General features: G+C 35.0%; 2 protein-coding genes across 4 annotated transcripts in view; both read left to right on the plus strand.

Moving 5' to 3' along the window:
* The first annotated feature begins 350 nt into the window (after positions 1 to 350).
* LOC129238742 (uncharacterized) lies at positions 351 to 3,145 on the plus strand. 3 transcript variants are annotated; one of them, XR_008581804.1, is made up of 4 exons: positions 351 to 1,195; positions 1,365 to 1,824; positions 1,904 to 2,507; positions 3,012 to 3,145. XR_008581804.1 is itself a non-coding variant. In XM_054873893.1 (3 exons), the coding sequence occupies exons 1-3, from the start codon at positions 506 to 508 to the stop codon at positions 1,993 to 1,995; spliced, it is 1,242 nt and encodes a 413-aa protein (XP_054729868.1). In that variant the 5' UTR covers positions 351 to 505; the 3' UTR covers positions 1,996 to 2,987. The 3 variants fall into 3 exon arrangements, 1 of the variants encoding a protein (XP_054729868.1); XR_008581805.1 differs by lacking the exon at positions 3,012 to 3,145 and having other exon boundaries at positions 1,904 to 2,190; positions 2,291 to 2,988; XM_054873893.1 differs by lacking the exon at positions 3,012 to 3,145 and having other exon boundaries at positions 1,904 to 2,987.
* Positions 3,146 to 4,106: 961 nt separating this feature from the next.
* LOC129238177 (uncharacterized) overlaps positions 4,107 to 13,976 on the plus strand; it is a 39,996-nt gene continuing 30,126 nt past the window's right edge. Inside the window, exons 1-4 of the mRNA XM_054873211.1 lie at positions 4,107 to 4,625; positions 4,681 to 5,527; positions 7,058 to 7,509; positions 7,575 to 9,154. Of these exons, the coding sequence (XP_054729186.1) occupies positions 4,191 to 4,625; positions 4,681 to 5,527; positions 7,058 to 7,509; positions 7,575 to 9,154 (3,314 nt within the window). The 5' untranslated portion in view covers positions 4,107 to 4,190. The remainder of the gene's footprint in view (positions 4,626 to 4,680; positions 5,528 to 7,057; positions 7,510 to 7,574; positions 9,155 to 13,976) is intronic.

The following is a 13,976-nucleotide window of genomic DNA, read 5'->3' on the forward strand; positions in this document are numbered from 1 at the left end:
ACTTTGGAAAGTTTAATTGTGGTGTTCCATGTGGGAGTCAGCGAACCTATTTCTTTATTTTTTTACAACAACAAATTCACGTTAGCTACAAATTTACCTTTCAGTCTTTATAATACGGGTTCATATAACAAAAGCTATGAAAAAACAATGACTGCACCGGTAATAGAAATTAAAAAAGAAATAAATTATTTGGGTTTGGTGGGATCCTAAGTGGGACGTATGCATCAATCTATTTGCACCTTTATGAAAACAATAAAATTTTCTTATTATTTTCACATAAATCCATTGTGAATAACGTTCATTTTGTTGTGAATAGGAAGAAAAGCACTACAAAGCGTAAAAGTTTTCCGATGTCAAAACAAAATTGAAAAAACTTAAACGAACACAAAGCGAAGTATATTCGTAATTTATTTCATACAAAGGGAAACCACGAAAATTCTTTTTACGATTAAAAAAAGCATGGAAAGTGGAAAAAGAAACTATTGAAATTGTAGTTTGCTGTAATATGGACGAATTTAATTTTGCTAATGGCGTTCCCGCTGTGCTTACACGCCATATAGTGCTGCAAAAATATGTGAATGCGCTTCGCCACTTTCGTAATTTATCTGAAAACTCATTCCAAATACGACCCTTTTATTTCGATAATTACGTGTTGTGGCAGTATTTTCAACAACAAAGCTCACTGGAAACGGATCGCGATTTGGATATAAGAAACTACTCAACACCATCGTCTTTAGCATTTCTTAAATTAGAGCTGCTCAGTCAGATCCTTGATCGCCGTCGCCAAATTCTTTATTGGCTGTTTTATCTTATGCTAGTTTCACTGTGCGTATTTGCTTATCGCCATCGGAATGACTCACCATACACCGAAGCATCATTGTCAGCACCAGGAGAACAGAGTGTTCATTCATTTGTTTATCCCAGCATGCGAATGTGGCGTCGCATTACACTGCCATTGTTGCAACGTTTTCCACGACTTACAGAATTGTACGACGAGTCGTGCCTCATGCAAAATCCTTTCTTCCAAGGTGTAAATGCACTCAATTGTGATCCTTGTTCCAATGTAGAAAGTGTACTTGATTTAACAGCGGAGACAGCAGTACATTATGAGGACTCTAACAATTCTCAAAATGAGCGCAGTAAAAAGGACAGTACAGCCGATATGTCAAATGAGTTTGTGCCTTTTGTATTTAAGGTGAGTAGATGTATACAACTGCATTCTTCGTACCCATGACAGTCGGTTTTACGTTACCGGAACGATCCAAACTGTCAAGGCCCGAGGACTGTGACCTCAGCATTTTTTGGGGGAATTTTTATGATGTTCCAACAACAATAACTAACTATACATACAATTCCTTATGTAGATAAAACAAGAACCAATTCAGCTCGAGGATTTCTATAATGTTTATGTCAACAATCATGAGATCTTCCTGCGTGACGCTTATCGCGTGCAATCGACTAATCGTGATGTGACCAACCTTGAGGAGCTCTTCACCAAATTCAATCACTCACAACATAAAGAGGAGTCCATGCATAACTTAGAGACGCATAACATGTGGCGCTGTAATCGCATGTTGCCGGCACGCCTATTGCGTAAACTGTTTGCAAGTCCAACCTTGCGTCTGACCCGTACCGGCATAGCGCTGGAGCGGTACATGGCCATCGATACAGCTCAAGCTCCCGCGTACACCTTGCCCGACACCGAATGTGCAAATGTATACGTGCAGCAAGCGCTTGGAACTCGTTATATTTTTCTGCGTCCAACAAGTGAATGTCGACATCGTTGCCGAACATTGTCATTACGTTTACCACAATCTTTCGTCCGTAAGTATAAATAATTGAGTCTAGCAGCTTGAAGGCACGCCATGTTTTATATGATATTTTTCTTTTTTTTTTTTTGCAGTCAGCTACAATTGGCAATATTGGAAACCAATTTCTGCCCCTGACCCTATACACGATTCGTACTCAATTACACTAATTGGGTCTTATTGTTAAGGTCCTGTGTCATATTTACTCATATTTTTACGTCTAAAACCGGAGCGGAAACCCGAGTCACACTAACACAATTTATCCATCTACATACGAAGGTCGTTTAAGAAAATGGTACTCCACCTCATTCATCCATTCATGGAGAAAATATACATTTCAATATTCATAAGTAATACAAATGACTCTAGGGAAATGGATTAAGTATGAACTCTCATATGAAAAATAAATCTATGTTCTCAACATTTAATAATGCATTAACATCCAGAAGAATTAATAGTAACACTTCTTTAAATGCTTTCAGAATAATCAAAAAGTTAGTCGAAATGTGGATTCAATTTATCACGCGAAAGAGTTTAATAGGCATTTAGCTAATAAATATTTTTTAGTTGTGAAAATAAAAAAATTGGGCAAATCCAGAGCTTATTAAAATATCCGATTCGAAATCGATCATTTTGTTCGCATTTGTCATGAAAATATTCAGAAAAGGAGTCATGTAAAGGATTAATTACAGATCTAAGGTAATTTACAATTGTACACTTGAACGGGATCTTGAACTCCAACCTTTATTTTAAACTAAATTTTTTAAACAAATACCTCTGGACTATTGCATAATACAACATTAAAAGCAAAGGATTATATTTCATTTTAAAATTATTAGAAGTTACTTTAACTAAGCAAACGTGTATATGTAAAACCCCTTGTATTATCTGAAAAGAAAAGGTTAATGTTTTCCTTGGTCGCGGAAATGTGTTCAATAAGATTAAGAAAGATGCTCAATTAATCCTTAGAGAATTCAATTTAACGTCATGTGTGCCAATACTTTCCCCTTCTCACTAATTATTGACATATACCCCAATATTTTACTTATATACATATAAATATATGTATGTTTATGTATTACTAGAATTGAGTTGAATATATTTTGCAAAAATTAAACAAAAACTAATTATTACTTTGCTTTCAATGGGTCGATATTAATTTTCACATTTTCATTTCGGTTTTTATTTTGATTTCAATTTCAGTTGCCGACAATGTGAAAATGAAAGTGATCAGCACATTTGCATTTATACGTCTTAATTTGATTTTATTTCAAAACAATTCTTTATAGCTATAAGATTTTCCTTTTATAATAAACATGATTTTATAACATTTAAGAATACGAATTATCAAGAAATATATGACTAAGTTTTATTTTCGAAAATAAATCTAGACATTTTTATTTTTGTGACATTTTCATGTTTTGTAGGTTTTCAAAAATATAGCATCCAAGACGAATCTATTAAAGTTAAGGTTGGTAAATCAGCTAAGTTGTTTTTTTTTTTTCTTTTGCCGTGTCCATGTGACTGTCAGCTCAGAATGAAACAAGGCGAATTCATTATTTGTTTTCTAGTTTCCCAATACTTTGTTTTGACAATCAAACGTACAGAACATTGTTGTTGGTCTAGTGCCACAGTCTTTAATGAATGCGCCTTGATATATATGGGAATTGTTTCTGGCTATATTAGCATGCATGTGGCTAGGTTAGTTTTTTTTCTTGACCTATTTGTGTTTTATTTAGACATTTATTTTTTCAAAGGTGTCAGAAGTTGTTTTATTTCATTTATCAAATTAAATTTAAACGTATGGAATGTAAAAACAGATTTAGTTATATAAAATAGTCCCTCATCTATACATTCTACTAAATGTGGCTTATTCTATTTTGATCTTTTCCGATTTTCTCATGTCGATGTCTTAACATCTGATTTTCAAAATAGCAACACGCAAATCAGATCGCTAAATTCGAACACGATAAAACGAAAATTGGGTGGCTAAACTACGAAAGATAGTGCCGACAAGAAATTCGTTAGGACAAATATGTTTTAACAGTGGCTTACACCTGTCACCTGTTTCTTAACATAAAATATAGAGGGCACAGATGTATAAACGCAGCTCAAAGAATTTTTTCCACATTCTGAATAACTTTGGATAAATTATATTTATACACACCTATAACAATGAAAAGGCCTTTATTAAGAATTGCGCATATCTTTTTCCCAGTTTAAGTTGGTCTCCTCAAGTCTCTTATAAATTTTAAGGGTTAAAATTAATTTTTACACCATATGGCAACGTTGTGAGAAGGACAAGTTTGTGTTTTATTTCGTGCAATCAATTGTAAATTATTTTCGGTGGCATTAAAAATTCCTTAACTTAAATAAGTTGAAATGTCGTTGTTAACAAAGGAGAATGCAAAGGATCACTGTCGTACTTGCTTAAAAAGACTAAATGGTTGCACAGAGATGGCTTCTAGTGCATGCAATACAGATGAGACACCGGATAATAAGGACATGCACTTCAACATCTGCAGCGATCCAGAATTACAGCATCTCGTTTGTACTTATGTGGATGGCCCCTATAAGAGTGAAGCACCAAATTTGGCCATTCATAATTTTCCAGAAAATGTTTGCCTTGGTTGCTATAATAAGCTTCAGAACTTTGTTGCATTTCGTAAACGGGCACAACAGAGCGCAGAAAAATTACGCACAGTACTTAATTGTAGTAGTGGCATCATTAAAGTAGAATTAAATTATGAGGAAGAGGAAAATGAGCAGCAAAAAACTGATCCGGTGGGTCTATCAGTATGGGATTATAAATTACAGGTAAAAATTTATTAGGCAATTGAAATATGAAAATTATGAAAAATTTGTATTTAAGGATGCGCTTATGGAAAACGAAGAGGTATTTTTCGAAACATCAGTGGCTACCTTGGCGGATGTAGAATTAAAAGATGATGCCGTAGTTCCATTCGAACCATTAGTATCCGAGTGTAGTGGTAAGCCGTCGCCGCCATCGGTATCCGAATGTAGTGGGAAGCAAAGTGTGGAAAAAGAGGACGACTTAAAGAAAGAAATGTCTCAAGTAGACAAAAAAGACAAATACAAATGTTCACATTGTGAGCAAAGCTACGCGTTCAATTCCGAATTGGAATCTCATGTACGTCAGGCTCACGATATAACAAAAATGCCATTTTCTTGCGGGCATTGTGACAAGTCGTATAGGTATATCCGTAGTCTGCAAGAACATGTAAAACATAAGCATCAGGCAGTGGTGAGTGCAGATGCTCAATTCAAGTGCACCTTATGCCCCAAGGCGTTTTTAACGAATTTGTCGCTGAAAAAACATATGTGTTTTCACATTAAGAAAGACATGTCGCGTGTTTGTGGAATTTGTAGTAAACGGTTTCCGGTAAAAAGTTGGCTGGTCGAGCATTTGCGCACACATTCTACCGATGGCAGAATACCGTGTGGTCAATGCGATAAAAGTTTTATGTGGTATCAAGATTTGTTAAATCACGAGCGTTCATCGCATCTCAAAGAGAAGCTGTTTCCCTGCAAACTGTGCGACAAATCGTTCCAAACGCAAAAATCTTTGCGCTTCCACAGTTACCGGCATTCTGGTGAGAAACCATACCTCTGCGATGTTTGTGGAAAAGGCTTTCGGCAGCCAACAGCAATGAAACAGCATCGGTTAAAGCATTTTAAAAATGACACGACTGAAAAAAGCTAAAAATCTTCTTTGTTATAAGTTATCGTATAATTGTATGTTTTTGATGTAATCTCATAAAGTATTTTAATCAGTAGCTTAAATATATATTGGCGCAATAATATATATATTAATAATATATGTATATACGCTAGGAATTATAAGTTTTATAACTTTTTTCAGATCTATATTATATAACATAACGCGTTGGATTTAATAAATATTTCATTGGATAAATCGCTACAAAATAAATATAATATAATATAAAACAAATATTTGTTTTGTGTACAAAATAAAAAAAAATTATTTTTGAATAATTCTTAAAATCTTTACTTTCTTTTTTGATTAGGCTAAAATTAAATTAAAGTACGTTCACATATGCATTAATGACCAATAAATCCATAAAATTAATCTACCCGTTCACATACCTGGCAGAATACCTGCAAAATTGACAATCAGCTGTCAACACTGTTGTGAAAGGTTTTTCTTCATAGAAATTATTTTGGTGGAATAATTCCTTGTTTTTGGTTTGTTTAATTATTACTAACGATGTGAAGAAAATGCAAGGAGAAGGAATATCTACCCTTTTTGGGTGTTTGGCCGAGCTCCTCCTCCTATTTGTGGTGTGCGTTTTGATGTTGTTTCACAAATGGAGGGACCGGTTTCAAGCCGACTCCGAACGGCAATATTTTTATGAGGAGATTTTGCATGGCAGAAATACACTCAGAGGTTTGCCATTGCCTGCCGAGGAGTGACCGCTATTAGAAAAACGTTTTTCTTAATTTTGGTGTTTCACCGAGATTCGAACCTACGTTCTCTCTGTGAATTCCGAATGGTAGTCAGGCACCAAACCGCATTTTCCGTAATATGAATGCATAGTTAATAATATTCAACCAATTTATTATTAGAATTATGTCTTTAAACCTGTTTTCTTTACCGGCATTCATTTTTTTAGTTTTTTTTTACGTTTTTCTTTACACTCGTAAAAATAATGATCTATTACACAGGGTTGTATGTCAAAAAGTATGGTTATTATCTTGGATTAGTTCATAATCTAAGATTTCGGGAGAGAAATTTTGTATGGGAAATCTCTCTTTTTAATTACGGGTTGGGAGTTAAGCACGAAAGAGTAGGTCATCTACTTATATGGGAACGTAGTATTATGGCATGGTCAGCTTCGTAATTTGGCGAGATGCCAGATAAAATATAGTATATTTATGAAATCAAAGCACTTGCGAACGTTACTCATAACCGGTTCAGTTTCATCAACTTTGTGGAAAAACTGTGCAAAATTTATAATTTTCGATCTTTATATGAAATTATATTGAATATAGGTGTATTATCCATTAATAAAAATAGCATAACTTAATTTTTCTGGAACCATGAACACATATTCTGTGCTACTATCAACGGTACTTCGGTACTGACCATATAAAATGTATTCGGTTAGTTCGAATTGCATTTACCGAATCGTCAAAAAAGCTACATCAATAGCAAACATTTGTGCTCTTCTAATAAACAATAGTCAGATTTCCTTTAAAAATTATTTAAAATGCAAATAAGCGAAAAATGCCATTTCTAACTAAAGAAAATGTTAAGCAGCATTGCCGCACTTGTCTGAAAAAATTAAAAATACAAGATAACAGTTTAATACCAAATATAGATGTAGCAGACGAAGTTTCAGAGTGTAAAGATTTCTGTATTAGCATCGTTAATAATGAGGAGTTACAAAATCTTATAGCTTCCTACATGGACGAGCATTGGCCTATTGAAGCGCCTGAACTGATATTGGGGGAATATCCTCAGTGTGTATGCATATATTGCTACAATAAACTGCAAAGTTTTGGATTATTTCGTGAACTAATAAGGAAAAGTGCTAAAAAACTGCAGTCGATACTCTGCCATGGAGTTAATAAAGTGGAAATTGACGACGATGGCCCCGAAGAAAATCAAGGAATGGGTAAAGAACCAGAAACAGCGCGGGCGACAGATAAGTTCTTGGTGAGAGACTCATCCAGATTTTTTTAAATGATTTTCATAGTAAATTTCTGTTTTTATACCTATAGCACAAGGATACACTTATGGAAACCGAATCAGTTAAGTTTGAGTCAGATAATGTGGGAACGTTAATGAGCGAGAGTGTACTAAACCCTGATCCATTCGACACTGATATTTCAGCTGAACGTAGAGCTACACAAAGTGAAATTTCAAATAACATTATCAACGAAGAAAGCTATGATCAAGTATGGCAAGAGGAATCCGAAGCTGATTTAGAAAACCCATCTATATCAGTGACATCTGAAAATGTTGATAGCAGGATCTTGAACAGTCAGACAGTTAAAAGCAATTTAACTACAACTTTTGAATGTATTCTAAACGATAAACAAAATGACGATGGTTTAGGAAATATAAAATGTACACGCGCACGCAGTAAACGATCTGCAGAATATGTGGCTACAAAAATAACATTAGAAAAACATAAAAAAAGTATGAAAAAAGCTATCGAGGTAAGTCAACATGTTCAAAAGCTTGTGGACACTGACCAGACAGATAGTAAATCGAAGAGACGCAATAAAGGTACTAAAAATCGCTTCAAATGCGAGCAGTGTAGTCACAGTTTTGCTCAAAAAATCACCCTCGATGCTCATAGACGTAAAGTGCATGAAGGAAGCAAGAGTCCCTTTCAATGTGATCGATGTGAAAAATCGTATAAATTCATCGGTAGTCTATATACGCACAACAAGGAAGTTCATGAAGCTGAGGTGCGTTCATATTCGTGCAACATACCTGGATGTGACCGTGTCTATACTAGTTTTATTGCAATGCAAAGACATAAACAATTGAAACACTCGGATACGCCCTGCGTAGAAAAATATGTTTGCGAACAATGTGGCGCAACATTCAACCAATCCGGTAATCTTAAATCCCATCGTCGTTCTAAACATCCTACAGCCACAGAACAAGCCGCTCAAGTCCAGTTGAAAGAGCGCTTTGAATGTGACGTGTGTAAGAAACTGTTCCATTCACGGTACACTTTAAAGTATCACACCTTACAACTGCACACCAACGAAATGAAGTACGAGTGTAATGTGTGTGGCCGTAAAATGGCAAAAAAATTTATGCTCGTCCAACATATGTTAGTTCACTCTACTGCTAAGATGCTGTGTGAACACTGCGGTAAGGGGTTTGTTAGAAAATTTGAGTTGGAAGCACACGTTAGAATAGTGCACATGAAATTGAAGCCTTTTAAATGTCAGTATTGTTCCGAGTGTTTTGCTATAAGAAAAACGTTGCGCCATCATGAGTACATACACACCGGTGAGAAACCGTATGTTTGTGATGTCTGTGGGCAGGCGTATCGTCACCAGTCCTGTTTGAAAAGCCATCGTGAATCGCACGAAAGAATTAATGTTGATAACGTGTTATCAACCAATAGTAATGGGACACTAATGAACTCATTTTTGAATGCACCATATCATATAATTGCTCAGAAAATAGTACCTCTGACAAATGGTAACACCGATGCAACAAACTTTAGTAGCAGCGCTAAAGAAGTAACTAATTTGTCATCATGTAAGGTTGCTGGAACTCTGATTAATATAACTGACACTGGAATTGCAGAGGATAAATCTAATATTCAGCAATAGCTCCTTCAAAAATAAAGAGCTGGAAACTTTTGGTTTTAATTTATTATTATGCAATTGAAATGATTCTGTAGCTACATACATAAGTTTTTGTGGTTTTATAACGAAAATCTATTTTTTAAAGTATAAGTTAAGAAATACAGTTCATTTTTGAACAAAACAATAATTGTAAGAAGAAAATTCGTCCTCTTTTGCTTTACATATTATACTTTAGTAGTTCTTATAAATAATTAGCTTTTACTAGGTAATATTTTTCCATCCGGCGGCTTTTCGTCTGCATTTTGTGCATTTGCAGCTTTCATTTCACGTTCTATGTAGACATTTATGTCATTCAGCGGTTTGTAGTACAAATGAACCAGTTGCGAGCCTGCCATCATTGACCCGATTTACACGAGGAGACATCTGGAAGGGAAACATTTTGTTCGGAGGCGAAGGACGGTCGGGGAAGAGAGAAGGGATTTTGTCTCCCGTACTCGGCGACACGCTTTGCTCTTCTTATTCGTATTTCCAATCTTTCCAATTTTTGACAGTTGCTTCATTCGTTTTTTTCTTTTATGGGAGAAGGTTCTGAGTTATGTGTTGGTTTTCAAGCAAACGGAAGATAACAAAGATGACAAACATCCGAACACTGCTTGGGAAGTGCACGATTATTTTTGCTAGTAAAGTAGGTATAATTTAAAATATATTATGGGGCATGTTTATGTTGAATTCTAATTTTCCTCGCATTTCTAGTTACTCAAGTTAATTTAAAGTTAATTATTTACATATGAAGTATTTTTAATTTAATTTTTTTTATTCAAGTATAAGAATTTATAAATATATTTCAATAGAAAAACAACAAATTATTTATTATTTAACCAGTTTGCATTTTTCATTCATAAGCTAAATACACACCAGGCAACCGTTGCAGCAACTCGGCCATGTTGAAGCAACCGTTGCCTCGTGTGTAGCTGTGTTGCCAAATGATTTTCGTGTTGCTGCAACCGTTGCCTGAAATCTATACTAATATTATAAAGAGGAAAACTTTGTTTGTTTGTTTGTTTGTTTGTTTGTAACGAATAGGCTCAAAAACTACTGGACCGATTTTAAAAATTCTTTCACCATTCGAAAACTACATTATCCACGAGTAACATGGATTACATTTTATTTTGGAAAAAAATAGGGTTCCGTAAGATATTTGGATTTTTCGGACACAAACTGAAAAAAATCTTAAATATAAAATAAAGTCAACGTTTTGTGTGTGTTCGCTAACCGGCCGTGTCTGCACCGAATTAAACCAAACTTACACACATTGTTAAGAAGGTATTGAAGATGGTTTCCGTATAGTTTGGATACCTATTGGTGGATAGGGATCGAGATATAGGTCAAAACGTGGACCCGGGTAACCTTCGGATGTATATGTACAATATGGATATCAAATGGAAGCTGTTGGTGAATGCTTTAGTTCAGAGTATTTCCATCCGCTCCGTGACTAGGGTCTCGAGATAGAGACTAAAACGTGGACCCTAGAATGTGTTTGTACAATATGGATATCAAATGAAAGCTGTTGATAAGTGCTTTAATACGGGGTAATTTTCATACCTATTGATGACTAGGGTCTCGAAATATATGCCAAAACGTGGACCCGCCGTGTCTTTGAACCGAATTAAACCAAACTTACACACATTGTTAAGTAGGTATTGAAGATGATTTCCGTATAGTTTGAATACCTATTGGTAGATAGGGTCTCGAGATATAGGTCAAAACGTGGACCCGGGTAACCTTCGGACGTGTATGTACAATATGGGTATCAAATGGAAGCTGTTGGTGAATGCTTTAGTTCAGAGTATTTTTCATGCCGCTCCGTGACTAGGGTCTCGAGATAGAGACCAAAACGTGGACCCTAGAATGTGTTTGTACAATATGGATATCAAATGAAAGCTGTTGATAAGTGCTTTAATACGGGGTAATTTTCATACCTATTGATGACTAGGGTCTCGAAATATATGCCAAAACGTGGACCCGCCGTGTCTTTGAACCGAATTAAACCAAACTTACACACATTGTTAAGAAGGTATTGAAGATGGTTTCCGTATAGTTTGGATACCTATTGGTGGATAGGGATCGAGATATAGGTCAAAACGTGGACCCGGGTAACCTTCGGATGTGTATGTACAATATGGGTATCAAATTGAAGCTGTTGGGGAATGCTTTAGTACAGAGTATTTTTCATGCCGCTCCGTGACTGGGGTCTCGAGATATAGTTCAAAACGTGAACCCGGGTAACCTTTGGTTGTGTATGTACAATATGGGTATCAAATGAAAGCTGTTGATAAGTGCTTTAATACGGGGTAATTTTCATACCTATTGATGACTAGGGTCTGGAAATATATGCCAAAACGTGGACCCGTCGTGTCTTTGCACCGAATTAAACCAAACTTACACACATTGTTAAGGAGGTATTGAAGATGGTTTCCGTATAGTTTGGATACCTATTGGTAGATAGGGTCTCGAGATATAGGTCAAAACGTGGACCCGGGTAACCTTCGGACGTGTATGTACAATATGGATATCAAATTGAAGCTGTTGGTGAATGCCTTAGTACAGAGTATTTTTCATGCCGCTACGTGACTGGGGTCTCGAGATATAGTTCAAAACGTGGACCCGGGTAACATTTGGTTGTGTATGTACAATATGGATATCAAATGAAAGCTGTTGATAAGTGCTTTAATACGGGGCAATTTTCATACCTATTGATGACTAGGGTCTCGAAATATATGCCAAAACGTGGATCCGCCGTGTCTTTGCACCGAATTAAACCAAACTTACAACAAACAATGTGTCAATATTTCTTTCTGATTTGGATGCCATAAGGAAAAAACGTAAGTGCAACATGTAAAAATTGTTTGTGAATTTTTTTGGAGTGGATTTTGGAACAGTGAATAATTTCTTACGAAATTTGAGAATTTAATGTGAAATCCGAATGAAATTATGTGTTCGTGGAAAAAACAATTTTTTTCGTTTTTTTTTTTTTGAAAAATATAAATGGATAATGGTTAAAAAAGCTCCAATGCTTAATAAAACATATAAATTGAAACGAAAAATTCATGGATGATCAGGAAAAAAGACGATTGTTTATTCATATGCGTTGATTTGAAATTTAAAAACAATCTTCTTTTTTCCTGATTTTCAATTTATATTTTATATTTACTCAAAAACAAATAGAAAAACAAAAAATATTGTTTATGCCAAAGCGCTTGAATAAAGAATAAAGAAATAAATAATATGAAAACCATATATTTTCTGTTCTAAACCATATCTATTCTATTTTAGTATGCCCAGCGAAGGGGGCCGGGTTTGCTAGTATCAAATAAATTTGATTTTTGGGATAGGTTGCTGCAACCGTTGCCTCGTGTGTATCATTGTTTACTGCTTTTACTCGTTCAGTTCGTTGAACTTAAGCAAAGAAGAAGGTTCGTGCGGAGTAAAATAAAGTGAAAAAGGAAAAAATGGCAATTGAAAATAATGAAAATTATGTTAATTTTATTAACGAATATAAAAATTTGAGAGAGCTAAAAATATAAAAATAAAAATTTTAGAAAAAAAGCATACGAACAATTAAAAAATGAATACAATAAAATTGATAAAAATTTCAAGTCCACAAAAGCGTTTCCTGTTGCAAGATACCGCAAAGTTATTGCCAGTCTAATTTCTGCTGATATTGCCTCTCTCATTATGGTATCTTGTTTCGTTATTTTGGCCTTTACATAGTCCAACAATTTTCTAAACAGGGCTTCGTCCATCCTCATGTAATTTTTATAGTCCGCTGGCTCATTTTCCTTTAGTTCTTTCAGCAGCCTCTCGTTCGAAAATTCGATTTTTTTAAAAGCCAATTTTTGGACCAGTTTTTTTTCTCTTCTTTTGTTGCATCTCTTCTTCCTCATTTTCGTACAAAAGTTCGTCAATTATAATAAGAGAAGTAATTTTACGCATTTCGTCGATCATTTAAAAAATTTAATTTTACGTATCTTCCGCTTGTACCTTTCCTGCACCACAGTTATACACAATACTGAGATTGAAGCAACGGTCGCAACGTGTTTCTTAAACAAAGGCAACACGTTGCTGCAACCGTTGCTTCAACGGTTGCCTGGTGTGTAGTTAGCTATAATATATTTAAGAAACTGTTGTCGAACGCTCTCTGCTTTACATGTAAGCGCGTGCTAGAATACATCCGAACCAGACGATGCTAAAGTGTTAAATGTCAAAATGTCGCGGAAACATTTTTGCCCGTGTGAACGCGAATGAAACTTCAAAAGAGAATTTCCAGTGTCTCCCTTCCAGATGTCTCCTCGTGTAAATCGGGTCATTGATAGCATCGCCGCCGAAAGAAATTTCATATATTGTCCCCATGAAACACCAGCTGGCATTTTGTAAATGTAATAATTGCCGTTAATAAATCGATTACTATTTTGTTACGTCGTTTCTTTAGCTTGTGGCTGCACTTGATTTTGTGTTTTTTGTAATTTATCCTCCACAAAGTTTTTTGCCTGTCGTTTTTTAAATGTATGATCTAAAAGTACAAAAATTGGTTCTCCTCCGTTCCAGTTAATCAGTGAAAATTCAAGAGCGGCACCGAAAATGAGAAACAGCAAAAACCTGTAAGCCCCAACAAATCTGTAAATTGGCATATCTGAAATTAAATGACAATTATGTAATATTTCGTATTTGAAAACTTATTAACAATTTTTTAACCACATGAAATCGTATGTACAAAACACAAAAAAAACTTCTTGAAACTTCTTAATTTTTGGATTAAATTTAAATATTTTAATGAGGATTGTAATG

This window comes from Anastrepha obliqua, chromosome 2 (genome assembly GCF_027943255.1).
Source record: "Anastrepha obliqua isolate idAnaObli1 chromosome 2, idAnaObli1_1.0, whole genome shotgun sequence".
Taxonomy (NCBI): Eukaryota; Metazoa; Arthropoda; class Insecta; order Diptera; family Tephritidae; genus Anastrepha; species Anastrepha obliqua.